Source organism: Dipteris shenzhenensis, chromosome 25, assembly GCF_047967505.1.
Source record: "Dipteris shenzhenensis isolate YYH24624 ecotype China chromosome 25, Dip_SZ_1.0, whole genome shotgun sequence".
In the NCBI taxonomy this organism is placed as follows: Eukaryota; Viridiplantae; Streptophyta; class Polypodiopsida; order Gleicheniales; family Dipteridaceae; genus Dipteris; species Dipteris shenzhenensis.
The window spans coordinates 28,637,651-28,664,600 of NC_141620.1; the positions used below are offsets into that span (position 1 = coordinate 28,637,651).

The window sequence follows — 26,950 nt, forward strand, 5'->3', positions numbered from 1 at the left end:
AATTGCTATAAGAAGACATCTCAATGGTCAAGCAAGGCTCCTGAAGAGCTTCCTAGCCACATTATGAACTTTAGAAAAGAAGAGAAGAAGGTTTTCAAGGGTTGAAGAGAAGAAGAGTGGAGAAGAGAAGAGAAGAGAAGAAAGAAAGAAGAAAGAAAGAAAGAAGAGAAGAGTAGAGGAGAAAAGAGAAAAGAGAAAAGAGGAAAGAAAATAGATAAGAACATAAGAAGAGTAGAGAAGAAAAGAGAAAATGGAAATCCCTCGTGCAATCCTTTATTTCCCTCTTTCCCTATCACACCCTCATGCTTTATCCCATTTCCCTCATGCAATCCCTTATTTCCATTATGCATGCTCTCTTTCCATATGCATGTATAAAAGAGTTATGCATATGCATTAAATAGTATTTCCATCATGCATATGCTTATCATCATGCAATCATGTACCTCTATCATGCATGCCCTCTTTCCTTATCAACTCCCTCATGCTTTATCCCAATTTCCCTCATGCAATCCCGTGATTTCCATCATGCATGCTATCCCGCCCTCATGCTGCAATCCCAATTTCCCTCATGAAATCCATTATTTCCATCATGCATGCAATCTCTTATTTCCTCATGAATGCTGAAGGCATTGAAAATTCAACTTAAACATGCATGCAAGGGAAAGGAGAAGGAAAGGGTCAAGAAATAGAAGAGAAAAAGAAGGAGAAGAAGAAGGAATGAGTATAGGAAAAAGTAAAAGAGAAGGAGAAGGAAAAGGAAAAGGAAAGGACAAGGAGAGGAACAAGGAAAGAAGAAGGGAAAATGGAATGGGAAGAAGGAGAAGGACAAGGGAGAATGGAAGGAGAAGGACAAGGGAGTTGGGAAGGGGAAGGAGAAGTAGAAGGCTTGAAGAAAGAGAGAACTATCGCATCGCATCTATACATGCGGCTAACAGTGCATCTATAGGCATGGATGCACAGTTCAAAATATAGTTTGACGCATTGTTAGACATGTTATGATAGAGAATCTCGACAAAAATAGACAACGACAGACCACCGACCGAGTCCCACATAGAACAAAAGTACCCAAAGACATTCTTTCTTGCATGCGACAAAGGACAAATCTGAAGAGAACAACTTTCCACAAGTACAAGAAGCATCATAGATTGAGAGAGAAGACCAGCTAACAAGAGACTTACCTTGGATAGAGGTATGAAAAGCTGCTTCTCCTTCTTCTCAAATGCTTCTTCTCCTTCTTCTCTTGTGGCTTCCTTCTTCACCCTCTTCTCTTGTATGCTTGGAGATGAATGTGCATGCTTAGAGATGAGGTGTAAGCTGCTTAGAGATAAGTTCCAAGTCTTGGAGATGGGTATACAACCTGAAAGGAATGCAAGTGTAGCGGAGTGAGGAGATGTACATTTAAAAACCACTTAGTGTGTCTAAAAATGCATCTATTGGTGTGTCTGCACTGTATATTATAGATACCTATAGATGTGTTTCACAGAATAAACATGCTAATAGATGCATTACATAGTTTTGGGGTAAAAATTACAAGCACTAACATTTTGGACTTTCATTTTGAGTTGTTATTATTTGTAGGATGTCTTCATCTTCAACAAGTACATCCAATGAGGATGAATCCCTCCACATCCACCATCGAGAAATGTGGTTAGAGCAAAAAGTCAAATTTATATGTGATCAATGTCGAGAGAACATGCATTGTGCACGTAGAATTACACTCAGTCACATCTCAAAGTACGGAGAATGGGATGCGACCGTATCCATAGTAAGTGTTAAAGCATTGAGGTTGATTGAGATACCTATGGGTGTTCAAGTGTTTGATATATGATCCTTTTCTAATTTGATAAAGGATGCAGTGCCACACCCACATATGTTGCCCTATGCTCGTCGTGAGGAGGCGAAGCATCGGTGATATGACGTGGGACCATTATGGATGCATGGAAAGATGGTGATAGTAGCCCTCCACCATTACCTCATGAGGCCATGGAGGAGGAGGTGTTTGACGATATGGTGCGAGATTTGTTTGCCCATCAATCCTTAGGGAGGGATGATACCATGGAGCAAGATGATCTTTTTACTATAGCAACGACACCAATATTTGAGGGGAGCACATTCTCTTTTCTATGTGCATCCCTTGAGTTACTAAACTTGTAAACCATTTATGGATGGAGCAATGCAAGTTTGAATGCATTACTCAAGTAAGCTTTCTGTTTTGCAAACATGGTGTATTATGCTAATGGATCAATTATTGGAATACTTTTTCTCATTTATAGTCTTCACTTGCAGGCTATCAATTGTCTAAATTTCATCCAAGGGAAAATAAATTACTGACCTCAAGAGATATGGCGAGGCAGCATGTGACATCTCTTGCAGGGTTGGATTACAAGCACATCCATGCATGCGTCTAGATTGCATTCTATTTTGTGGAGCACATAAGGACGCACGTGAGTGTCCTACTTGTGGCGAGGCAAGATATAGAGCAGATCTCAAAATTTTGGATGTGCCTTGAAAGGTTTTATGACATTTTCCCATAATCCCTCGCATACAACATATGTTCAAGTGTAAATCCATTGTAAAGCTCATGTCATGGCATTCCTTGAGCATAAGGGAGGATCTACGTACCACAGGGAGGATGCGTGAAGCTTGGCCACAAGAGAGACCAAATGGGCATGTCTTTTTACCTCGTGCACCATGGACGTTATCAAAGAAAGAGATGGTGTCGTTGAAGCGGGCTATCACTACAATTCATACTCCCACTGGATGCATGAGGTGTTTGAAGGGGGCCTTCACAAAGAGCAAGAAAAGAGGTATAGAGTAATTATATGGCTTAAAATCTCATGATTGGCACAAGATGCTCCAAGTAAGGATGACTTGGCATAATCTCTTTTTCCTTCCAAACTTGTGAGTGTAGAAGTAACTAATCAAACAATCGCTCATGTGTTCTACTAGCATTTCTCATAGTGCATTGAAGGACGTGAAGGATTGTATTTACAAGATGGGCGAGCTTGTGAGGTACTTCACACTATACAAAATGTGAAGCGTATCAATGCATGATGCAAGGTTTTTATATTGCTAATATGGTGCACTTTTTTCTTTCTAGGTATGGGAGATCAAAGGAAATAGATCCCACCACGCTTGAGGATGCTCGAGTTATGTCAGTGGAGGTGGTTTGTTTAGTAGAGGAGACCTTTCCACATTCTATTCTCACAAGCCAACTACATCTCACAGTGCATTTGGTCGCTGACATTGCTATATGTGGCACTGTACATGCACGGTGGTTGTTCTTCCTCGAGCGCTTCATGAAGACCTTGAAGGGTTTCATGAGGCAAAATACAAGGCCCAAAGGTAGCATGGCTAAGGGTTGGTTGGTACAAGAGTCACTTGTATATATTTTTGAGTTTCTTATTGATGTAGATGGCTCTCTGCCATGTTTATGGAGAGATGAAGAAGACCTAAGCCTGACCTCTATTGTGCCTCAAGGGAAAGTATGGAGCAAACTAATGGATAGGGAGTCACTTAATAATCTTAACCTCTATTGCCTACTTAATAGTGATGTGATGAAAAGATGGGTGACAAGATATGAGGATGCAAAGGCAAGAAGACAAGGAGAAAGGGCTCTCTTTTGTACACACCATGGATCTCATGTGCCATACCCTGAGCATCTAAGAGCACTTCCAAAGGATATTCATGTCGATTAGCTACTTGACAAAATGGAGAGAGCAAAGAGAGATGAGGGGATGCATATCACAATGGAAGAATGGGAGTACGCTAGAGGATGCATGCAAAAGGTCGGCATATAGATTGTTATGCATAAGTTAGGAGCTTTCAATAATTTAGATTGCTTATTCAATTGATTTTGTCTTGGTGAAGTGTATTATGTTCAATGCTATATGGTGTGAGGGCAAGCATTTTCGGTCACACAAGAGTGCGGCATCATTGCTAGCTTTGAGGGAGCCATGGATGATTCTTGTGGCATAATCCAAGATATTATTAAGCTTGACTTTCGGTGCTTCTTTGTGTATGTTTTGGATGTCAAGTGGTTTAAGGATGTGGTGGAAAGAGGCCCTAATGCAACAATCAAACTCCATGCAAGTGGCTTTGTAACTATTGACTCTACAAAGTTTTGGCAAAGCAAGAAGGACACACTAGTACTACTACAACAATGTGAATAGATATTGTACACATATATAAAAGTACTCACTTATTTATATTTGGTACCTTCAATGCAAGGAAAATAGCATGTTTGTATTTGTGTTTGAATAAGTTGTCTATCAACCAATGGTGGATAATAATAGGTGGTGGCATGTCATACCTATCACACCATGTTCCAAAGTGATGTATAGTACATTTACTAATATGGAGCATATGGAGGATGATCATGGCCATGGAGATGATCATGATACGAGAGAGGAGAACAATCATGAGATAGGAGATACAGATATTTAGGCCATTACCCATGAGGACGAGCCTACCGAAGGCGATGCTGATTTTGATGAGCACAGTAGCACAAGTAGTAGTGAGCTGAATGTATTTGTAGATCTCCACATTGGTTTGGATATTGAAGTAGATAGTTTGGCAAGGGTTGATTTCATTGAGGATGAGATCGAATCGTAGCCCATCATTGTATCATCCAAATTTCTTACATATTGGAAAAAATATTTTATATATTGTCTCATTCTCCTCACCTCACTTAATTTTTGTATATGTGTGTTTGGTACAAAAGCAATATATTATCATGTGTGACACGCGCATAACATTGATATTTTTATTAAATTATGTGCTTTGGTAATCATGGACAATGTTTGGAAAGTAGTGATGCACATTTATTAGCCTGGAGTTAGCTTGCAGCACAATTTCAAACTTTGATGCACGTTTATATAAACGTGTCTAAATGTGCATCTATTATACAGTGTAGACGTGCTATTAAACGCATGTATAACCGTGCTGATAGACACGTTAATAACCATGCTAATAGATGTGCCCATATTTTCATTAAGTTTATTAACCCTTATAGATGTGGACATTATTTTGTGCATCTATCAGGCGCGTCTATGGATGCTTTGTGTTGTTGTGGAAGTTGGATTTACTTAATTTTGTATTTTCATTTTTGATACAAAATGGTTTCAAGTTATCAACAATGATCCTATTACTATAGTGAGACTCTACCAAACTTTAGACAGATGAAAGTGATAGTTTTGTTCTTTTTGGACAATGTGAGTACTTATGTAAAAATGAATTAAGTTGATCAAGAAATTTTAAAATTGATAATAATAATAATAATTTGAAAACTAGTAAATAAATGAATTTTAAGAAATAGAAACATACGAGAAACCACAAGCTTCACTAAAGCACTACCCTCTATCCTAATAAATTTGCCTATTTACTTTTGGCTACCAACCAAAGGTCCTTCCCATACACACACACACACACATAGACAAAGAGAGAAAGAGAGAGAGAGAGAGAGAGAGATTTGTGTGTGTGTGTGTGTGTGTGTGTCACACACTTACACACACACACACACACATAGAGAGAGAGATCTTTCTTTGAAGCATGTCTCGTATGTGTATTAATTATAGATCTTTCATTAGGATCGTTCTTATCTAAGATGGTAGTATGGGTCCAGATTGTTGCCCAAAATAAATATTTTTAAGATAGGGATGTGGATATAGAGATGCCAGAGTTTCCCATTTATCCATCTACTACTAGAGAAGAAGTCTTAGAAGATGATTTATCATTAATATATTCTGATGGATAGTACATCTTCTATGCTTCTATCACATGACCATCACCATTATAGGATCAATTTTTAGCTACTAGAAATCTCAAACCTAGGCATAGACCTAGAGATAGACGTATTTGGAATATAGGACTTAGTTGAGGTGAAAATATCAATGTAAACTTCACGTCTTGAATGATTATCATGAGTAGCACTTTTCTTTTTTTGCCAATTAACTTGTGTTTGTATAATGACATTTTATTTTTTGATTTAATCATGAATATATGAAGGTATTTAACCCAAACTTGACCTATGGAACTTCCCTACATTTTTAATCTTCTTTTTCTATCAAAGTACAAAGCATTAATTTCATGGGAAGTATACAAAACCATTTTATGTAAATGTTTTATGATATAAGTGCTAGTATAGACATAGGTATCACTATCAGTATAGATGCCAGTGACTATGGCCAAAATTGGGAAAAAAAGGACTATACCATCAATAATACTGATGAATATACTAATTTATATAATGAAGATTATTCTAACGGATATATCGACGGCAACTTGGTTATTGGTCAACGCTCTACTCCTTTGTCTAATAGAACGTTTTTTTTAAAGCTAAAGTACATAAAAGCATAGCAACTAAGTGTTGGAAATTGGCTCTCCTAGAGTAGTTAACGAGCCCTTAACGAGGCAAGTGAGTGCATGACCGGCATGATAGTGGGAGGACTGCAATTGTACAACGGGTGTGAATAGGAGCATAGATTGCAAACAATGATTGGTTACATCGTTAGTATGAGTACAAAGTCTAACTAGAGAAATGGAGCATATGTTAAGAATTCCATTAACAAACATGCGATTTTGAAAAAATGGTAAAAAAGGAATTGAGCTCATTTGGAAAGGTTGAGGTCTTACTAACATGGATAGCTGAATAAAAGCTGAGATTAAAGCTTAATAGGACTCAAAAGATAGATCAATACAAAGTTGGTATATTGAAATTGAATTACAAAGGAATACCATACTCAAAAGATCAATACAAAGTTTGTATGACAAAGAACAAATATACAAAGTTTTTATAACAAACGAATGAGAAACGAATATTCCAGGGTAGGGATAGATCAATATAAAGTTTACCCATTAACTGATCAATAATAAGTCAATGACACTGTTGATCAAGTCAATGACACTGCCTGACTCAAAAGATAGATCAATATAAATTTTGTATGACAAAGATCAATACAAAGTTTGTATAACTATAATGGAATACTCTACTCGATAGATCAATACAAAGTTTAAATCGAAACGGAATACTCTCCTGGATAGAGTAATACAAAGTTTATATAAGAAAGAATACTGTGCTCGATCGATCGACTGATCAGTCACGGGTTGTGCAAATGCAGAGATCACATTCCAAGAGTGGACTGATTGATTCATCTGTTCTATGCAGTTCCCAGGACTGACAGTTGTTGTAAATTGATGGGCGTCACGTCTTGTTCAGATCCATTCCAGAACTTGCCTGCTGCAATGCGATACACGGCACTCGTCGGATGTACATAGTCCCAGAATACGTGCTCTGACGCGTTATCACACAATTGATCGATCAACGGCAAGCATGGCGTTGCCCCGTTGTACTCCCCCCAGCCACAGCACGCTGTTCTCCCATCCTTCAACCCTGCTTGACAAACATGTTCGTCACACGTAGACGACAGTAGCTTCCGTCTTGCTAATTCTGTCCTAGCTCACGGTTTTGCAGATGGAAATGCCGTTAGTAGACTCACCGTATGCCCATGGGTTCTCCACCATTTGCAGCGACAGATTGAAAGCGTTGCAGTAAACCAAGTGCGCAGCAGATAGATCTGCTGCTTGCAGGCTTTGCAGACTCTTCAATAGGGCGGCGTTGTATGTTTGAACCGCATCATTCAAGGAAGAGACACACTCGCCCTGAGACTTATATAGTAAAGACGGGACACAACCAATGGCAGGGACAGAAATGACGGCGATCTTGCGTGCACCAAGATTGTACAGATTCTGCGCTAAAAGAAACAAATCTCGGTGAATATAATGGATACTTTACGTCAATAGTAATTAACGTTAGCGTTTGCGAATTCCAATATGTACCATTCGAAATTTATCGAGTATATTAATTATCAAATCTCACTATGCAGACTGTTCAAACTTGGCTGGGGGGAGATTGCTGTTTCACATATATCGGCGCTGCAAATAGCCAGCGATATACGTGAAGAAACAATCTCCAACATGCTTTCAAGCATAGGTCTAATGAAATGGCTATATAATTCACAGGTCATGATAGTTCTTTTCCGGCAGATTGTGTATGCGCATGCGACAATGCATGCTTAAGATGGTCAATCAGATATTAAAGCAAGCAAATTTCGAAATGAGATCAATTCTGCATAGATTGTCTCTTCGGAGACCCTACCCGTAGTTGCTGGAGGAATTGAGATAGTAAGCTCGATTGAAATTGTGAAGAGTAGAAGTCGCTAGGAGAAGAACTGATGACCGAAGCTGCATGATAATGCTCGAAGAAATCGTTGCTCCCAGTCACTATAACGAAGATGGCCTTGGAAATCCGAACAGAAGCGTCTTGAGCGCCAAGCATAGCTTCCAGGCGTTGCTTTACATCACCAAAAGAGCTGACCTGCTTTGACAGAGGTATGTGTTGTCCCTGGAAGTTCAGATGAGCCCATGTATAAGAACCTGAATATTCTAAAATATACTCGAATGAATACTCAGTCACAGTTCTCAGAAAGCTTGTAATTATTTGAGACTATGGATGTTGTATTTTAGCTTAAACTATAAACTGAGAGACAGTCATTTGCTTGCGGCTCACATAAAGCTCTCCTGTGGTATCGAGGACTCCCGATCCTGAGGATGCGAAGCTCACTCCTTCTACAATGTTGTCTCCAGCAAGCAGGTACGCGGGCACGTACGACAGCCCTAGGAAATTCGCTGCGCGTCCCTCGCATGGCATCAAACGCAACACCGTCAAACCGCAAGGATGGGAAGCGTTAAGATACTCAAACTGATGCATGACAAATTAGCCGACGGCACAGCATTGTTGTGCATGATGGGTCTTTAAAAAAATTGCTGTAGCAGACAGCTGAGTCTGCGAAGGTATGAGTAATCAGCCGAACCTAGGAAGTCGACCAGCAATGGGCCATCGGTAAAACGGCCAGTGGGGAGGCGATCGACGAAGTTGACGCCATAGGGGGCAAAATCAGCGCGGGCGAGGGTGAAGAGGAGGTCATTGTTGCCGGTATCAGCGATGGAATCGCCAAAGAGGAAGAGGGAAGGGCAAGGGGGGTGCTGATCATCAGGCTGGCAGAGGGGGGCTGAAGAGAGGAGAAGCAAAGTGATGAAGAAGAAGAGAGAAGCCATGGTGGTACACTGATGAGCTCCTCGATGCTTTCTTTTGAGAAGCTTAAATTTGATCAATGCCTGAAAGTTGAGAGCAAACAATAAGAGAGAAAATAAAGTCTGATTCGAAGAACAATAGTAGTACCCTTTCTTCCTTTTCAACTTTATGTAAAGCCTGCATTGCATTGCATTGCATTGCCTTGCATTTCCATTTGCATTGCACACTTCCATGCACATGTACCATTGGGATCATTTTGACTCCTTCAAAGGAGGTTTCCAAGGTCACTCAAATCCAAATCTAGATTGGCCGATCGAAAAAACCTTCGCAATGGTAATCGAATGAGCATACTGCCTCGATCAACCTACTCGAATTCAAATATCACACATGTCATGAGGTCAACCCCTCCCCCAGCCTTTGACGGCCAAGAAAGGTGGGGAACGGCTCCTTTCCCTCTCAGAAAATGGCAAGCAGGCAGAGGTAGGCTCCGTCGAGCAGGATCTGCTCACTCGCTAATTTTTTAGTGCGAAAGGAGTCCTTCCCCACTTTCTCTTACACCAAGGTAATTTGAGATCTTGTATGATCACCCAAAAAAAAAGCACTCTTCTTCTTAACAATATAAAACTGTAAGGCAATGGTCCCAATAGGACAAAAAATAACTAGGATTCTTATTTTCTAGAGTCTCAAGCTTGCTTACATGCATCTACTTTTGCTTCATTATTCCTTCTCATCATGAACGTATACCCCTTCAACCTCAACACACACACACACCCAAAGAATGTCACAAAGAATACTACAACTCACGAGAGAGAAAAAAAACAAAGTATGCCACGTACCCTTGCTTCCTTTTCGAACTTTACATAAAGGTTGCATTGCATTGCATGCTTGCATGTACATGTAGAATTTAGAATTGCCCTATCATTGCCAATTTCTGTTCTAGCTTCAAATTCCACCCCATCATGTAGGTTTCTATGTTTTTGCCTATGACACAAAGGTTGAAATTTTATTGATTTTTAAAATATTCACTTTGTAAAAAACAATAGTAGTACTAGAGTATTGTAGTATTAAGGTCCAAAAAACTATAAGGCTGTCAACAAGCAAAGGTCCAAAAAAGACCAAAAGTAAGCATTTTTTACAATTTTGGCCATTAGAATTATTTGTTGGGTTGTCAATCTAATATCAAGACTGCTTGCATGCATCATACTTTTGCTTCATTGTTTCTTGCCATGAACAATATACACAAATTCAACCTCCACTCCACACACACACAATCATATACATTCGGTGGGTCCTCATGGGTCTAGTGATATGGTGATTTCACCATGAGATGGAGCAAAACAATGCAAATGGCTAGCAAGAGGATGGGTACATTCACATTTTACCTAGAAGTGGGAGGGCCCTCCTCCAAATTATAAAATGGCTAGGGGAAAATAGATTGCTTTTGACCTATAAAATTTTTAACACTCTTGCCATTTATGCCTGCCTGGTTCAAAATTCATTAATTAGTATTAGTGATGGGATGGGAATGTAATAGTAAGGGGTGCAAAGGCGAGACTTAGTGCTTTTTGTGTTTGCTTTTTCATTAAATGAGATTTCCATGTTTTTCAAGCATTTTTTAAGCCATTATGTTCCTCTAGTTTGAAATAATGTAAAATTTATTAGCTAGCATTGGGGATGAGGTGTTTAAGGCTAGTAGTTCCTTTTGTTTTTCGTTTTTGATTTGAGATTTCATATTCATTATTCAAGCCATTATTTCTTCCTAGTTTGAAAAAAAAATCATTAAATAGCATTGGGGTGGGAATATAGGGTACAAAAGTGAGGGGTCACGGGTGCCCTAGGCTAGTAGTGCTTTTTGTTTTGTTTTTTTATTTTGATCCTTTCATGTTTTTCAAGCTTTTCATTTTCATTATTTAATTCATGAATCCCATTTCATTGACTTAGAATCTCTTTTGCATCATGTTCCTACTTTTGTGATATAAAATTCATAACAAGACAAAGCAACTATAGACGTGCAAAATAGCGGGTGCGTCTATAGGCGCAGATAGAATTAGTGAAAATATGGGCTTGTTTATAAGAATTAGAATGGAAAACATCAGATACATAGGAGATGGTCACACCAATTACTCAATCACCTATATAAAAGGTTGATGAAGAAGAGCGAGAACTACCAGAGAACCCTGTAGAAGAGAAGCAACTCAGATGGTCTACTTAGGGAGAGCAGACTACCATCCAGATTGACATGTGCTTAGAAAAGCAAAGCAATTCAGAGTGAAACTACCAATTATGCTCTTATAACAACCATCATGGCTACAGGAGACCAATATACTGTTGACAAGCAAAAATGGCAAGCTGTTATGAATGCAGAAATGGAGGCTTTGTATCAAAACAAGACTTTGGAATTATGTGACCTTTTATTAGGAAAGAAGGCCATTGCATTCAAATGGGTTTACAACATGAAGTACAATCCATATGAAATCATTGAAAGATACAAAGCCAGACTAATTACAAAAGGATTTGCATAGCAATATGGTCAAGACTATGATGAGACTTATGCTCCAATAGCAAAGATGGATTCCATAAGACTTTTGATATCTCTAGAAACACTCAACAGATGGAATGTGTACTAGCTAAATGTCACAAATACTTTTCTCAATGGTTACCTAGATGAGGAAGTCTACATGTAGCAACCAGCTAGATATGTTGAACAAAAAAAAGAGCATCAGGTTTGCAATCTTAAGAAAAGTCTCACTGGCTTAAAGCAAGAACCCAAAAGTTAGTAAAGTAGAATTGGCAAGTATTTTACTAATCTAGGATACATTAAGTCCAATGCAGATCATACTCTCTACTATAAAGTTCAAGGGGAAGACATTATTATTGCACTTTTGTATATAGATGATCTGATTGTGGCAAGAAGTAACAAGAACTTCATCAAGAAGCTGAAACAAGACTTATCTGCAGAGTTCTCATGAATTGTGATCTGTCCCTTTGCACATTTAGGGCTCCATCCTGCTTGTTGCCATCCATAGACTTCCGTCTAATACGAGCTTGCGATCTTGTTATAATAGTCTAATGCAAGCTAATGTGAGGCAAAGAATTTAGATGGTCATAATTGCTCTCATGCAGGGCTGGTATTTACCCAGTTTCTATAATTGTCCAAATGAACTTTGATCGTCCACAATCTTAGAGCTGTCCAACAATAGAAATTAGTCCATTTCAAGGACATTTCAAGCTACATGTGGATCTTGAAAATATAAGCCTACAAATTAGATGGTCTCGAGTCTGCAATGTTGATTTTCAAAGTCTAAGCCTACTTAATTAGATGGTCTCTTAGAGCTACCCACTCGGAATGGACATCGGTTCATTTGAGAGGACAATATTGCATTGTGGATCTTTTGAATGAGATGGTCTCGAATCTGCTCACCCAACATGTGCGAACAACCATACTGAGCCTCCTTTTTGCACTACTATGAGGGAAAAAAACAAAACATAGTACATGTGAAAATGCCACTGCTAAACAAACAATTTCAACCATTGGGCCAGTTTAGTCACATATAATCAAGCTAGTACTTAAACTAATCAAGCTAATAATTATACTTATTAGTAAAACAAATCAATTTCAGTTTAGGATAGTCGCATATAATCAAGCTAATAATTAAAGTAATCAAGGTAATAATTAAATTAATCAAGCTACTAGTAAAGAAAAACCATCAGGCTAGTTTAGGACAATCACAAATTCAACCACCGAGCTGGTGTTTAAACTAAACCAGTTCTCGGTAATTTATTATTATACGTGCAAAAAACATAGTCTAATTAAACTAATTAAGCTATTTATTAAACAAATTAAAGCTGCTAGAAAACAAAACAATTTCTACCATCGGGCTGGTTTAGGACAGTCATACAACTGGCGCCTCACCTGAATAGGTCTGGATAATATACAACAATTAAGTAATAATAGTATGTTGATGTTCACTTCTGTATTTCTGTCCAACCATAATGTCAATCACGTAACTATTGTTTGACTTGAACTAGCTTGATGATGTTCCAACCACCGAGCTGGTTTAGGACAATTAAGTTTAGAAATTAATTGGTATATGATCCAAACTAATGAAAAATTAAATTTAAATAATTTAACTACTAGGAAACACAATAATTTCAACCACTGGGCTTGTCATCAATTAGACAATAACAATATATTGTTATTCTATTGCAAAATATGATTGCGATTAATTTCTATTCAACCAAGCTGGTTTAGGACAATCACATAACTGGAGTTTGAGATGAACTAGCTACGGTGGCTTGATATTCCAACCATCAAGCTGGTTTACAATAATTACATTAAGTTTGAGCCAGCTCGATATAGAAATTAAGCATTCCAAACTCAATCACACACAACCACCAAGCTGGTTTAGGACAATCACATGATGTTCCAACCATCGGGCTAGTTTAGGATAATCACATTAAGTTCAAGCCAGCCCAATTTTGAAATTAAAAAATTAAACTATTCTAAAACTCAATCCCTGACAACCACTAGGTTGGTTTAGGCAACCATTGACCTACATTGTATCCAACATGTGTATGATGTGCTCGTCCAACTTTTTGCATCTTGTCCACTTTTTGCGAATGTCTTTCTTATTTTAGATCAAGATGATCATGCATTGCTTTCGCTTTGAGTCCAATAGTTATAGCCACATTGGTCCTTTTGATTGACAACATCTTTGACATTGTGTGCCCAAGCCATTTCTCCTGTGTTTCAGGGGACATCAACATAGCTAATGTTGCCACCCCCTTTGCAAGTAGTTAATCTAAGCTCATGTGCTTCGCTTCGATGGCATGTAGCTACAACCACTTCCGTTACTCTACAAGAAGTCTTCTTTCTACTCATTGTTTCTTCCTCTGCAAACGTTGCAAAAGTGTCTTTCGTTGCCATTTCCATAGTGTGCTGTTTCTTTCCTCGACCTAGCCTTGACCAAGCTTTTCAACTTTCCTATTTTGCAACCTTTGTCTTCTTCTCTTGTAAGACATGACAAGCTGCATCTTGCCATTGCGAGCAATGATCAGTGAATTACCATAATAGAACCTCTAGAACAGAGATCATGTAGCTTGTGAGGTGAGCAAAGAATAGAAGGCGAATTGCCCAAGTCATCCAACCTCAATGTTTTTATGCACCGTCCGCTGCTGCTAAAAGACCTCTCGACTACAAGGGCCATCTCAGCATTAGCATCTCAATGTCGATGCTCCTTAGGGGGAGGGAGGTGTTGGGTGTGTGTTCAAGGGCAAGATTGAGAGCAGGGATTGCAGTGCAAGTTGCAAGGCAATACAGGTTGCAGTATTCAAAGATTTATAGGCAAGACATGTGAAACTTCGCGAGAGTAGCAAAATTTCTAGCCACTAGCATTTCCCCCTCCTGTGATACATGTCAACAAAATTGGATATCCCAAGCAAGTGCAATGTGGCCTAAATTGCTTTCAAAACACAAATAGGCCAAAGGGCACGTTATCGGGTTTGATGCTCTGTATGATGAAATGCAATGACCTTTGACATGCTTATGAGCCATATATCAAGCAAGTGCATGGAAAAAGAACCAATACATAATTGTAAATATTGTTGGATTTATTAAAAGATCTTTGCACTTGCACAAATTACACACTTTAAAGTTCTTCCATTCTAGGGTGAATCTAGAATTCAATATCACCAGCTATCAATGTTTTAAGACTACCATGCAATATTCCACTACTTTGGATTCCAAAATTTTAATCTGTTTTGGATTTTAACAAATCAAGAAAAAGTTATGGAGCATGCCCTCGAATGGGTGTGCATAATTTTAGCACAATATTGGAGGGTCTTTAAACCATACCTAAGGTTCTCAATTATGTGTATCGTTGGGTTGAGGAGAAGCTTACATAGTGTACTTTTGAATGATTACTTGATTGCATGTATATGCATAACAAAATTTTGATGTTTTTGAAAAAATTGTTGAGCAGTGGTGGCCAACTCTATTGATAGCCCTACAACCTCATCTCAACAATCTTCCTCCCACTGAGATTTAAGAACCGTAACTACTTTTTGAATGAATGCCATTGGCTCATGAGATGCAAACTCCCATTCCAGAAACAATGACAACATTTGATTATAGTTCTAGGCATCTTCTATACTAATTGTAACCAACCCCACTTCCAACTGACCTTGAACCTCCCCCACTAGGGCATCCATCATTGGCACATCCTACTAGGACATCCTACATAGGCATATCCAAGCAAAGGCGCAGAGGACTTTTTTTTTCCCTCAAGAGATGCTCGGTCCTCTATCTTTTGCTGCATCTTCTCAAATACTATAGTCAGCTTCCTTTTTAGCAATGAGGACATCGATAACTTGGATGAATTCCTAGTCAGATATGTGATGTCCCTGCTCCATGTCTAAGTACATGACAACATCCTCAGGATCCAATTGTAACACACCTAAATGCTCATCACCTAACCTGAGTACTTTGGCATACTCTGTCTCTACACTTTTGTCAACATGTTCTACTACGTTTGTTGTTGTGTGTAGAACAACAACACTAGATACTTGTCCAATAAGCAACTAAGAATCCAAGGGCATAAACGACTAACTAGTGATCTATAGGAACTAATGACCGCTTGAGATTACAACATAGAAAATTACTACCCTAATTGTGTATGCACATTGGGTTTTGCATCCTAGCCACCTCCTTCCAAAAACAAATTAGAAACACATGAGCCCAAGCCATAGTCTTACCTCAATGTGCCTTCAAATTTCAAGATAGGCTTTATGTGAATTATATTGTTCTAAAGACAAACAAGCTCCAAGAAGACCTGTAACACATGGGATGATAAGGCATAGAGTTCCAAGGCTTATTGCAATAGGTGATAGTAAGGATCTCAATTGTCTCATTCAAAAAAAGAGTGCCATGGTCCAACACTAACTCAAAATGGCAACCAACACTCACTATAATGTGTTCACAGGAGAAAACTACTATATTCTATGTATTATCCTCCCTTAAAGCACAAGCTTTAGCCCACTAGTGACATAATCCATAGCCACTAAGATGTACTGATTATCGGCCCTCTTGTCAATCGATTGATAGGGCCTACAAAATGAAAACCCCACCTTTCAAAAAGCTTCATTGAAATAATAGGGGTCAAGGCCATACTATTTTATGGCATACGCTTACCCATGCATTAAAATAAGTCACACTTCTGCACATACTCCTTATAGTTGTTGAACACATGAGGTTGCTAATTTCCAAAATCACTGTTAATACTTTGTTAATACTTTGTGACTAGTAGCCAAACTAGCAAAATCACCACCGCATTAACCATCTTGATAGCCATGAATAATTGACAAACCTCATGGGGAAAGAAACAATGACGTAGAACAAAGTCTCTACACAATTTATAAAGCATACCCCTAGTTAGATTACAACTTTCCTACACTAGTTTCCTCCTTAGAGCAAGGTCAAGTCGTTCAAGGAACCATCCTCAACATAAATAAGTAGCAATACCAAAATACTATCCTTGTACTAGATCTACTTCAAATAAGGCTCAAATAATGTGGCATCAAGAAAATCATGGGACACATCATCCTCTTCATCTTCCTTATCCTCAATTCTAAAAGAATGATCAGTTGGAAGATGAGCTTTCTTGGGCTGCAACACTAATGTACATTGAAGCAACAATATCCAACATTGTAATCCTTCCTAACAAGGTAAGCTTCAATGCAAGATACATCAATGCTTGATGATCAATATAAAAGGCAAATGGATTGGTTAGTAAATAGTATCGAGCCTTTTGAACTAAGAGCACCATGTCAAGAGCCTTTCATTCCATGGTAGAATAGCTTCTCTCTACAGCCACCAGCTATTGGCTAGCATAATAAATAGGATGGTTAAACCTTGCCACATCGACTTGGCATAGTACACTACCAATAGCAAAAGAAGAGGCATCTACTTGAACATGGGATTCATTCCCCCAAATCGGAGAAACCATTATAGGTGCTAATACTAATGCTTGATGGAGCTCATAAAACAATTGCTCACACTCATACTCCTGATTAAGGCTAGCATCCTTTTTTTATACATTCCTCAATCGTAATGCCACATCCACATAAAGTGAATAAACCATCTATAAAATACTGAATGGGCTAGGAAAGGTTGCAACTCGACCACACTTTGCAAAAATCACAACGTAAGATTCTTATTCACCTTCCTAACAATAGTGGTTAAACCTTTTCTTGACACCACTCAACCTAGCAAAATGCCATATGGCATCACAAACACCTTTGTTCCCAAATTAACCTCTGGCACTTGTGCAAGTTTAGAATATCCTACTCCAAAGGATCATGTAGCAAAGGTCCTTGAGCATGTGTAGGTCATTCAATTCAGTTAGTTTCCTCTAAAATGTCTTCTAGGAAGAATGGTGGATGCACTTTAAGTATTTCTTTGACTTCCTTACTTTCCTTAGCCAGTACTTCCTTGTCCTTGAAAGGCTGAATTTTTACTATCATAACCTCACTAATCTTTATGAAAGAAAAAAGCCTCTTCCCATCTTGGAATCTAAAGAGTAGGCTTATGCAACCACCAATCATCTCAAACCCACAAGGAACCCACCTATAAACCACAACGGTAACCCACTTACAAACCAGAGGACCTATTGAATTTGCTTTAGCCATGCAGCTTCCCTATAGTGGAAGGATCTCAACCTTTGGATATAGTCTCCAAGGGACTCACTTATCACCATAGTTACCCTAGGCAAAATCCACTTGTACCAGCTCATCTTGCTCCAAAAGCACTAGGTCCACCATATTGAACTCCATATCCCCTTAAAGCACCCTTAATTCTCCATTGTTCTTACTTACAAGGATCATTATAGCTTCTAGTCTCACCATTGTTTTTGGGTACTTGTGCTATTGGATAACTTCAACTTTGCCTAGGGGCATGTGCTACCAACCTTACCTCAAAAATCTTGGCTTTTCCTTATAGGATCTCTTTTTAATTTTCCTAGACTCAGATGAACTCATTATGGATTCCATCTCTATAAGTTTAACCATACCAACTCTATAGGAAGAAAAGCTCTCTCTCTAACTATTCCCAAGATCTAAAATGACAAGCCCTATGGTATGCATGCCAATACATAGCTCCCATATCCAAGGTAGCGAGAAGATTCCTCAAATTTTGCTTGTTGGTTCCTTGATCAAAAGCATTATCCTCACTGCTTCATATCACATCGAATCAAATTTAGCATTCTCCTTGTCCCTTCCTTGAGACCTATCATAAAAAAAACCTCAACTACAACCCTCATTTCCCAATTCTTGAGGTACCTAGATGAAGCAATAAATTCCTAGGATGCTCATGGCATTCTTGAAGGAGTAGGGAAAAGTTTGAAAACATGGCATGAACCCTTGCAATTCTAACAAATTCAAGTCAAACTTAAAACTTTCTTTTCCTACCTGGTTCAAACGTGATTGCCTTCAATACCATATCCCTAGAGATACGAGAGAGATACCAACTTTCGGTGAGGGTAATGTGACTTGACCAACTTTGAATGCTTTCCTATCTTCTCCTTGGGTTGCAACAAAGAGTTATTGGAGGGTACATCCTCCTTATCCTAAACTAACCTTCTTTTGCTCCACAATTGGGTCAAACAATTGCTTGAGTATCTCACCTTGATCTCCCTCTTTGGACATAGGGGTGCCATGTTGCACTTCAGGCATGATTGGTTTGACTACCTTAATTCATGAATGGGTAACCATCCCTACTAGAAAAAGCTTTGTGCCCATGTCCTTAGGTCATTCTAGTTCAATAATGTGAACTGCTTTACAGGTAGAAGCCTCAACTACTCATGACTTCTACAATTTTCTTTGCACTCTATTGGCTTCTTAGCATTAGGACATCTAACTCATATGACCAGTTTCTTGAAAATGATAGCAAATGATAGGATAGGGTGGATTTGTAGCTAGTTGGGGTTTCACACTTGGCTTAGGTGATGGATGTAACCACATACTTCTGATATTAATTGGGTGGCTTTTAGACGATCACTTGCATCAGCATGATGTACACCCTTACATTTAACACGACAAACAGTACTACATGCAACCTTGGAAGGATCCCTTTGTTCTTAACTCTTAATTGAGTTAAGTTGCATGTCATTCATTTGTTTGATCATGGCATCAAGCAATCCTTGGCCTCAACCTTGGGCTTCACTGGCAACACATTAGGGGTTGCACTAGTAGTATCTAACATTAGTTATCAGTAATCCATTGGTAATCCCTTCATGAACCCACTTATCCTATTAACCACATTAATGCATCCATGCATGTTGGTTCTCAATTCATTCCTTAATCATGTATTCCTTTCAATGTCTTTTCCACTTTTAATGTCCTTTCATCTTTCAATGAGGAATCGGAGAAGTGACTACTTGTTCTAACCACCTCCCTCCAACTTGTAGTTATGGCATGGAAGTATTTCCAACCTTACAAGTTTACTTCTAATACTCAATTCAACTATCGGATAACTCTGACTGACTGTTCCACAGTTGAGCTATCCAAACCAATTTAAGAAAATGTATCTCAGTGCATGAACAATCCAACGGACAAATTGATGACAATACACAAACAATCAATATGAACTAAACACATATCGACAACCTTTGTTCCCCAAGTCATACTACACTACCACTACATGATTCCCCTACACACCAACTTAAATTCCCAATGGACAAATTGATGACAATACACAAACAATCAATATGAACTAAACACATATAGACAACCTTTGTTCCCCAAGTCATACTACACTACCACTACATGATTCACCTACACACCAACTTAAACTCCCAAACAAATGTAGAATTGCTTATAGTTCTTTGAATGAGGGATAGTAGGATAAACCACACAAATTATTGACCAACCCACAAGAATCACACCAATGCAACAATCACTTATGTCGATCAACTGCTAAGCTAAATCCAAACATAATGAATACACAACGATTCAATGGCATACAATTACCAATAGAAACAACCACTAATACCAATAGTGCTTGCTTGTTCTTTTCATGGGTTAGCCCACGAGGGTCCCATTTCCACCTGTAAGGTCCTAAGAAGTTGTGCATCCAGAAGGATGGGATTTAGCACGTTTAGGTTCACTTGCACTCAATTTGTCTTATTGATATTGACATGGCATCTTTTCAGCCCATTTGTTCTTGCACTAATGTAGCATGGGTGGTATGCATGTTTATGTCTTGTTGGGCACCATGGCACAAGTTTGTGGGTGCCAATTCCACCTGTACGAGACTAAGAAGTTGTGCATCCACAGGGATGATGGGATTTAGCATAGTCTAGGTTCACCTACACTCACATTGTCCTGTCACTATTGATATGGGCTATATTTAGACCAATTCTAGTACTAGTGCCAGCATGTGTAGTATGCAATTTGATGTCTTTTAATCTAGTCCATTTTTTCTTTTAGTAGTGCTAGCATGTGTATATGCACTTTTATGTCTTTTGTTGGGAACCAAAGTGCATGTTTTGTGGGTTATTTTATTTGGGTGCCTAAGCATCTATTTTCCATTGAGTGTGGTGAGGGGTTTTGGTTTGCCATAGGTGTCTTTAGGTAGTCCTTGTGTGAAGTTCATTGCTTCTGAGTATGGGAATGGATTAGAGTGTCGTGAGCATGTTTCAATGATGCTTGTTATGGCTTGGATGGTTTCCATGGGGTCAATCTTGATGAGGGTCTCAATCCACTTGAGGGGATTCCCTTGTTGTAACACTCACTTGTGATGAGCCATACACATTCCTACACTTACACATGAGATGGAGCCATGCAATTCCACCTATTGCACTTTTACTCACCTGAACCATGCACTTTGTTTTGAGGTGTTGTTGCTTCGGTGTACCTTTATTGGATTGATGATGGTCTTCCCTTTTGAGGTGATGCGGCATTCCTCAGGATGCCTTGGGTGGTGGTCCTATGTTCATAGCTGGGAGAGTCTCTACTCACCTAGAGGAGACAACTTTTATCACAGCCATCCGATGATTTATGTTTCCATTGTTGGGTTGACTCTCGGTTTGTATTAAAATTTTTTGACTATCGTTTCCTAGTACTGTTGCTATTGGATTTTTGAGGCTATCGTGCTCATCATTTTTGGGTTTTGGATAACTTTGATTTGAGTTACCACAAAAAATCATGGTTGTTCTTATGGCTCCTTTGGTTTTTAAGCTTATGATTACCTTGAATGGTTGGATACTTGGAGTAAGTCAAACTACCTTGGGTTTGAGGTGGATTCGGCACACATTAGGGAGTTGCTGAGTAATGCAAATTCTCACATCACCAGAGAGTACAACTACTCACCACCGGGATCAACTAAGCAGAATACTTTGTCTTACGAACAAATGGTGTCAAGAACCTTGGTGATACACCCTGGAAATCCTACTTTCCTACCAGTATTCTATCATATGTTTTTGTATCTCCAACGGATATGATACTTTGCACCAACCATAATCTTTAACCTATTAACCACGAATACCCAAAAAAAGAGAGGACACGTGGCAGCTTGGTGAGGAGATAGAAGGTCAATGGAATGGAGGAGATGGAAGGTCACCTTGGGGAGGAAGGAGGAGATGGAAGGTTAATGGAATGGAAGGAGGAGATAGAAGGTCTGAGAGCCATGGGTTAAGACTGAGCCAAAATTGAAGAATCAAAGATCCAACTTGAGATGGGGAGTGGTTGAGGATGGTGAGGCATCTTTTTCCCAGTGCAACAAAGCAAGGGTTGAGTACTCGTCTTATCAACGTTAAGGCGAGTGGAAAGGAACATACCGAGTTGATATAATGTGGAGGGGTGGGCATGGGAACAAATAAAATATAGGAATTTAGTTTTCAAAGGAGAGAAGTCTCAGAAAATGCAGCAGTTGTCTACCTTGCTATCGACAAAGACAGACAATGAAAAGAAAAACACTAACAAACACAAGGGACTTGGTCTTCCCGACTTCCAAGCTCATTGTCGTGCTTCTCATCCATCGCCCTCGCCCATAGCTCCTCTTGCTCAGCTCCCAATCCATCGCCACTCCTCTTCTTCCTTCTGTAATCCCTTGCCACATCTCTCCTTCCTTAGCTTTCCATCCTTTCTTCCATCGCCCTCTTGCCTCTAGCTCACCAATCCACCCATCTTTCATCGCCCATTTCCCCTCCCAGTCGCCCCATCCCTTGCATCGCTTTCGCACACTATGAAAGGTCCTGCAGGCCTCCGAGTTAGCACCAATGCCGGCAGAAAGCGTTGCGTCAGATGGGCGCCTTGGCTTATTCTGTTATGTCTCTTCCTCATCTTTCAACTGAATCTGCTCATTGGGTCCAAAGATTCTTCTCCTCCGCGTATCAACCGTCTTTTTCAAGCCTTCCGAACTTTCAGAAGACGGGATGAGTACTTCTTTGAAGAGCCCCGAGAGTCGTCAACCTTTCAGAAGTCCAAGTGTGAAATATGGCTGGAAGAAAGAGACAAAGTCGGATACTCGCGGAACTTCACCATTCAACCTATATTAGTTGGCTTCGGGGAGACTTTGGTGTGTCTGGTCTCCATTTGTTGTTATAAGATTGTAATTGTCGTGTTGGCCTGTTCTAGCAACTGTTAGTGTCTGTGTGTCGAAGAATTGAGTTGCCATGAAAACAAAACTTCCGGAATTCTGCAGTTATAACCAAAACAAACAACTATTGAGATGTTATTAAAACCACAAGGCGCATCAAAAGAAAGCTATACATCGTTTTGTCAAAACGCCTGGGCATCCTTTTGGAGTCAGTTTCCAAGCGGTTTCAACGTAGTGGAAAATGTTTAATCCGCCCAGGAGGATTGTCGAAAATGTTGAAGTATTCATGGCTAGAGAGAGTTTCAAATATGCATCCCAGGGACGCTGGGGAAAAGCCATTGATATGGAATACGTTTCAAGGATGTTGTAGCAAGGTAACAACAGAAAAGGAGTCAAGTTCTCAAACCGTAAAACATGCTAGCAACCTGTCGTCTCTTGAGCCTAGGGATTTCACGCACGTGCAACCACAGGGTTGTAAATCACAAGTTCTTTTCCAATGAGGAATGCACTAGCACCCAATGTCTGACATCTTGATAGTCCCATGATTGTCTGCAAATTCTGTCTCAGGGATGCTTATGGCAACCACCGAAAGCAAATCCTTTGTCATGGAATTGGCTGTTGGTTCTTCTTTTTGGGGCTGGTCATCCTTCTTCTTCTTTTGTTGATCAGCCTTCATCAATTTGCAATCCTTTGCTATGTGTCTAGGCTTGTCACAGTAGAAGCATTTCCTTCTTCTTCTGTTGATCAGCCTTCATCAATTTGCAATCCTTTGCTATGTGTGTAGTAGTAGTAGTCCTCTGTCCCCAGAAACGTTTCGGGCAGTAGAAACGTGAAGAAACGTTTCTGCCCGAAACGTTTCTAAGAAACGTGCGAAACGTGAAAGTTTATTTGAAAATTTTTAAATAAAAAATACACTTTTTTTATTATTTATATAAAATACACTAATTTTAGACGAAACTTCTGTCAAAATCTCGAAACGTTTCTCGAAACGCGTTTTTAGAAATGTTTCTTGTGACACTATGTAGGCTTGTCACAATAGAAGCATTTCCGTTGTTTCTTCTTGCTCCGACTCGTGAAGTGTTGGAATAAGAGGGTCTCACTTATGAGCCCCATATGCGGAGGACATGGGGGAGGATGACATAGAACGTTAGATGGGATAGAGAGGGTAGGGTGAGGGCTGCCACATGGGCAGAATGCATACCTCCCCCATGTATTAGTTGAAGGGATAGAGAGGGTAGGGTGAGGGCTGCCATGTGGGCAGTAGACTGGATGCCTCATGGGCAGAATGCACACCTCCCCCTTGTATTAGTTGAAGGGCAGCCTGAGAGGCCACCCTGAGCAGCAAGCAATGAATGGCAGAGATCTTGGAGAGAAGAATGTGCAAAGGCTGGTGGATTGGACAGGTGCTGCATCAGCATGACCGTGTGGCAGGGCACCAAGGTCAGGTTGGAAGGATAGCATGTAGGCTTCAGTAAGCTGCTCATGGTAGAGCACTCCTGCAAAATGTTCTGCTCCATTGCTCTCTGTTGACGGATGCTTCCTCTCCAGCTCCTTATACACTCCTACTGGATGCTTCCTCTCCAGCTCCTTATACTCTCCTACTGGATGTAGGTCTGCACCTAGGTCTGCTTTGGATCTGCAGGATGTCTGCTCCAACATAAATTGATTTCTGACCTCCTTGCTGCCCTGGAACGTAGCCTAAAGTGTGGTCCTGGAATGCCCTCAGGCCGACCTGCTGCAGACTGGCTGACCAGTCTGTCAGCCAACCACAAACTGTGCAAACCCATTCTGCCCCTTCTCTGATCAGCCGACCCTGTCCTGGGCCTTAAATGGGATCTGCCCCAGCCCATCTGCAATCTCCAGGCCTTGCAGCACACAGTACTATTGAAGCTGTACTGCTGACCAGCTCGCTCCAGTACCTCATTGATTGTTTGCTGAAGGTGGTGGTACATGCCTTTGCAATTTTTCTACTTGGTTAACACCAGTTTGGCTGTACATATGTGTTCTCTCTCAGATCTCCGTTGCCCTCTTCACAGTCATGTTAGGACATGCATTGAGTTGTGTCTTTCATATTTGAAACCCAGATGGCAGGCAGGCTTAGTAATTCTTATTTGTTTATTTATTTTTCTCATTGATTCATAATATGTTTAGAAGTCTTTTACAAACTCCCTTTGGTAGGTTCCATGGGGAAAGTCCTAATGCTGGCAGATCTCGATGCATGAGGAGCACCAAGTCGCCAATTTGAAGGTCTAGCTGCCTACGATGCTTATCTGAAGCTTTCTTTTGTTTTTTCTGAGATCGGGCAATTGCTGGTGTAACCTGCTCAAAAGCTGTTTCGAGATCTCCGACATACTGAGCAACAGGAAAATTTTCATATTTTGTCCTGAGGATGGGTGGGAGAATTGCCATAAAAGTGGCCTTTCCACCAAGAGGAGGTTATTTTCCCACTTAGCCTTCTAATCAGCCACATAACATTTCAGCATGTCTAAAATAGTGGAATTGGCTATTTCACTTTGCCCGTCAGATGGGGGATGAAAGGAAGAAGAAAAGTTTAGTTTAGTTCCTATATTATCAAACAAAGCTCTCCAAACTAGGCTGGCTATTCTAGGATCTCTATCACTGACTATGGACTTAGGCATACCATGATGTTTGAAACCCTGTGCTAAAAATGCCTTAGCCATATGATCAGCTTAATGGTTTTTCAAACAGGTATAATATACAGTTTACTTGCTTGCTGAATCTATCAATGATATTCATTTTCCTATTTCAACCTCGGGAGATCGAAAATAAAATCCATTGCTATACTCTTGCAAGGTGCTTGTGGCCAATCAATGGCTGGATTTTTCCAAAAATGCCAAGCCATGCCTAGGGCTATATCTGCATGAGCAAGTTTGGTCAGTTCAAAGTCCAGCTTCTCAACATAGTCCTGAATTCGAAGTTCCAACTGGGTAACCCTTTGGTCCCATACTTTAGTTGAACTTCCATCCGCCATCCTGACCGTATAAGTATAGTCAAACGGACTAGTTTTCAACTTGAGCCTCTTAATAAGCTTCGAGTTGATTACATTGTGCGTTGACGCTGAGTCAAACAACACAATCACATCATGACTGGCTACTTGCCCTTTCATTTTAATCAACTCGGGCTCATCGAAAACCGTATACCCCGTTGTTGCGGGCTTTGAAAGGATGTTATCAGGTGCACCACTTACTAACTTAGTAACAGACACACTTAACAACACAGGTACTAACCTCCGAGAATGTCCCGCCAATTGCATCTGCATATGTTCCGCATTGGGACTCTCCTGCATTTCCGCGTCGCATTCAGATGTTATCATATTAGCCGTGCGACGGTCTTTATTCAGTGGAGAGGCATCAATAGTTTAGGTGTCTTATGCCTGTCATATTTCACTTTCTGACAAACAAGGCAATTGGGAACAAACTAATGAATATCTCTGTGCATACCTGGCCAAAAGAAATACCTTTCCAAAGCCTGTGTAGTGGAGGCAATTCCTCTGTGGCTGCATAAGGCGGTGCATGACACTCTTCGATAACTTTTAGCCTTAAATTTGCCTTGCTTTCTCCTGGATTAGCAATAGAGCTCCTTGAATGTTGATTGCTTTGATTTCCCTCCAGTTGTAAGGGTCGTCACCAGCCCATTGAAGCTCTATAGCAGCTTGTTGACCGTGAGCATTGTTAGCTGATTATGATGTACAATGGCTAGTTGATGCTTTAAAACTTTTACCTTGACCATCAACCAAGCATGTGCCCATCCCCACCCCCACCTTGGGAGGGAAACTTGATAGACCTAACCACCTTTTATGGAAGGTTAAGTTTGAAAGATTTGACATCTTGGCAAAGGCAAAGGAAAGCCAAGTTCTCTAGAGAAGAAAGACAGCCAATTACAAGACCCTTCTAACTTTAAGAAGAAAGTTGGCATGGTCAAATAGTAGCAAAATGTCATCTTCACAAGCTATTCATAGTGATTGAGGAGATACTAATTAAAGACAATGTAGTTACAGATTTAGGGGATGCGTGGTTTTTGGATAGTTGTGCCATTATCCACATGATAAATAGTTTGGAGTAACATAGCACTCTTAGAACAGTGGATCCAACTGTTTCCAGCATCATTTGTCATAGTGGGCAAAATCAAGTGTGTAGTGAAGGGAACATGTAACCCTAGTCAGAGATACATGATGCCCAACATGGAGGTGGCCATAGTATAGTGGACCACATCATATGGTATCCCTTGTCTTCACATGATGAATTTTT

The 26,950-nt window shown here is 39.9% G+C and overlaps 2 protein-coding genes and 2 pseudogenes across 3 annotated transcripts in view; 3 read left to right on the top strand and 1 right to left on the bottom strand.

Moving 5' to 3' along the window:
* Nucleotides 1-1,579: 1,579 nt before the first annotated feature.
* LOC147885704 (uncharacterized) lies at nt 1,580-2,202 on the top strand (annotated as a pseudogene).
* A 793-nt stretch (nt 2,203-2,995) lies between these two features.
* LOC147885705 (uncharacterized) lies at nt 2,996-3,800 on the top strand (annotated as a pseudogene).
* Nucleotides 3,801-6,804: 3,004 nt separating this feature from the next.
* Nucleotides 6,805-9,178, bottom strand: LOC147885706 (GDSL esterase/lipase 7-like). Its single transcript, XM_087396897.1, has 5 exons — nt 8,871-9,178; nt 8,567-8,685; nt 8,156-8,401; nt 7,497-7,746; nt 6,805-7,390 (listed from the first exon to the last, which is right to left on the bottom strand). The coding sequence occupies exons 1-5, from the start codon at nt 9,112-9,114 to the stop codon at nt 7,158-7,160; spliced, it is 1,092 nt and encodes a 363-aa protein (XP_087253023.1). The 5' UTR covers nt 9,115-9,178; the 3' UTR covers nt 6,805-7,157.
* Nucleotides 9,179-22,054: 12,876 nt separating this feature from the next.
* The window catches only part of LOC147885707 (glycoprotein 3-alpha-L-fucosyltransferase FUT11-like), a 70,731-nt gene continuing 65,835 nt past the window's right edge, over nt 22,055-26,950 (top strand). For both annotated transcript variants that reach the window (XM_087396691.1, XM_087396692.1), the window contains exon 1: nt 22,055-22,661. In XM_087396691.1, coding sequence (XP_087252817.1) covers nt 22,329-22,661 — 333 coding nt within the window. In that variant the 5' untranslated portion in view covers nt 22,055-22,328. The remainder of the gene's footprint in view (nt 22,662-26,950) is intronic.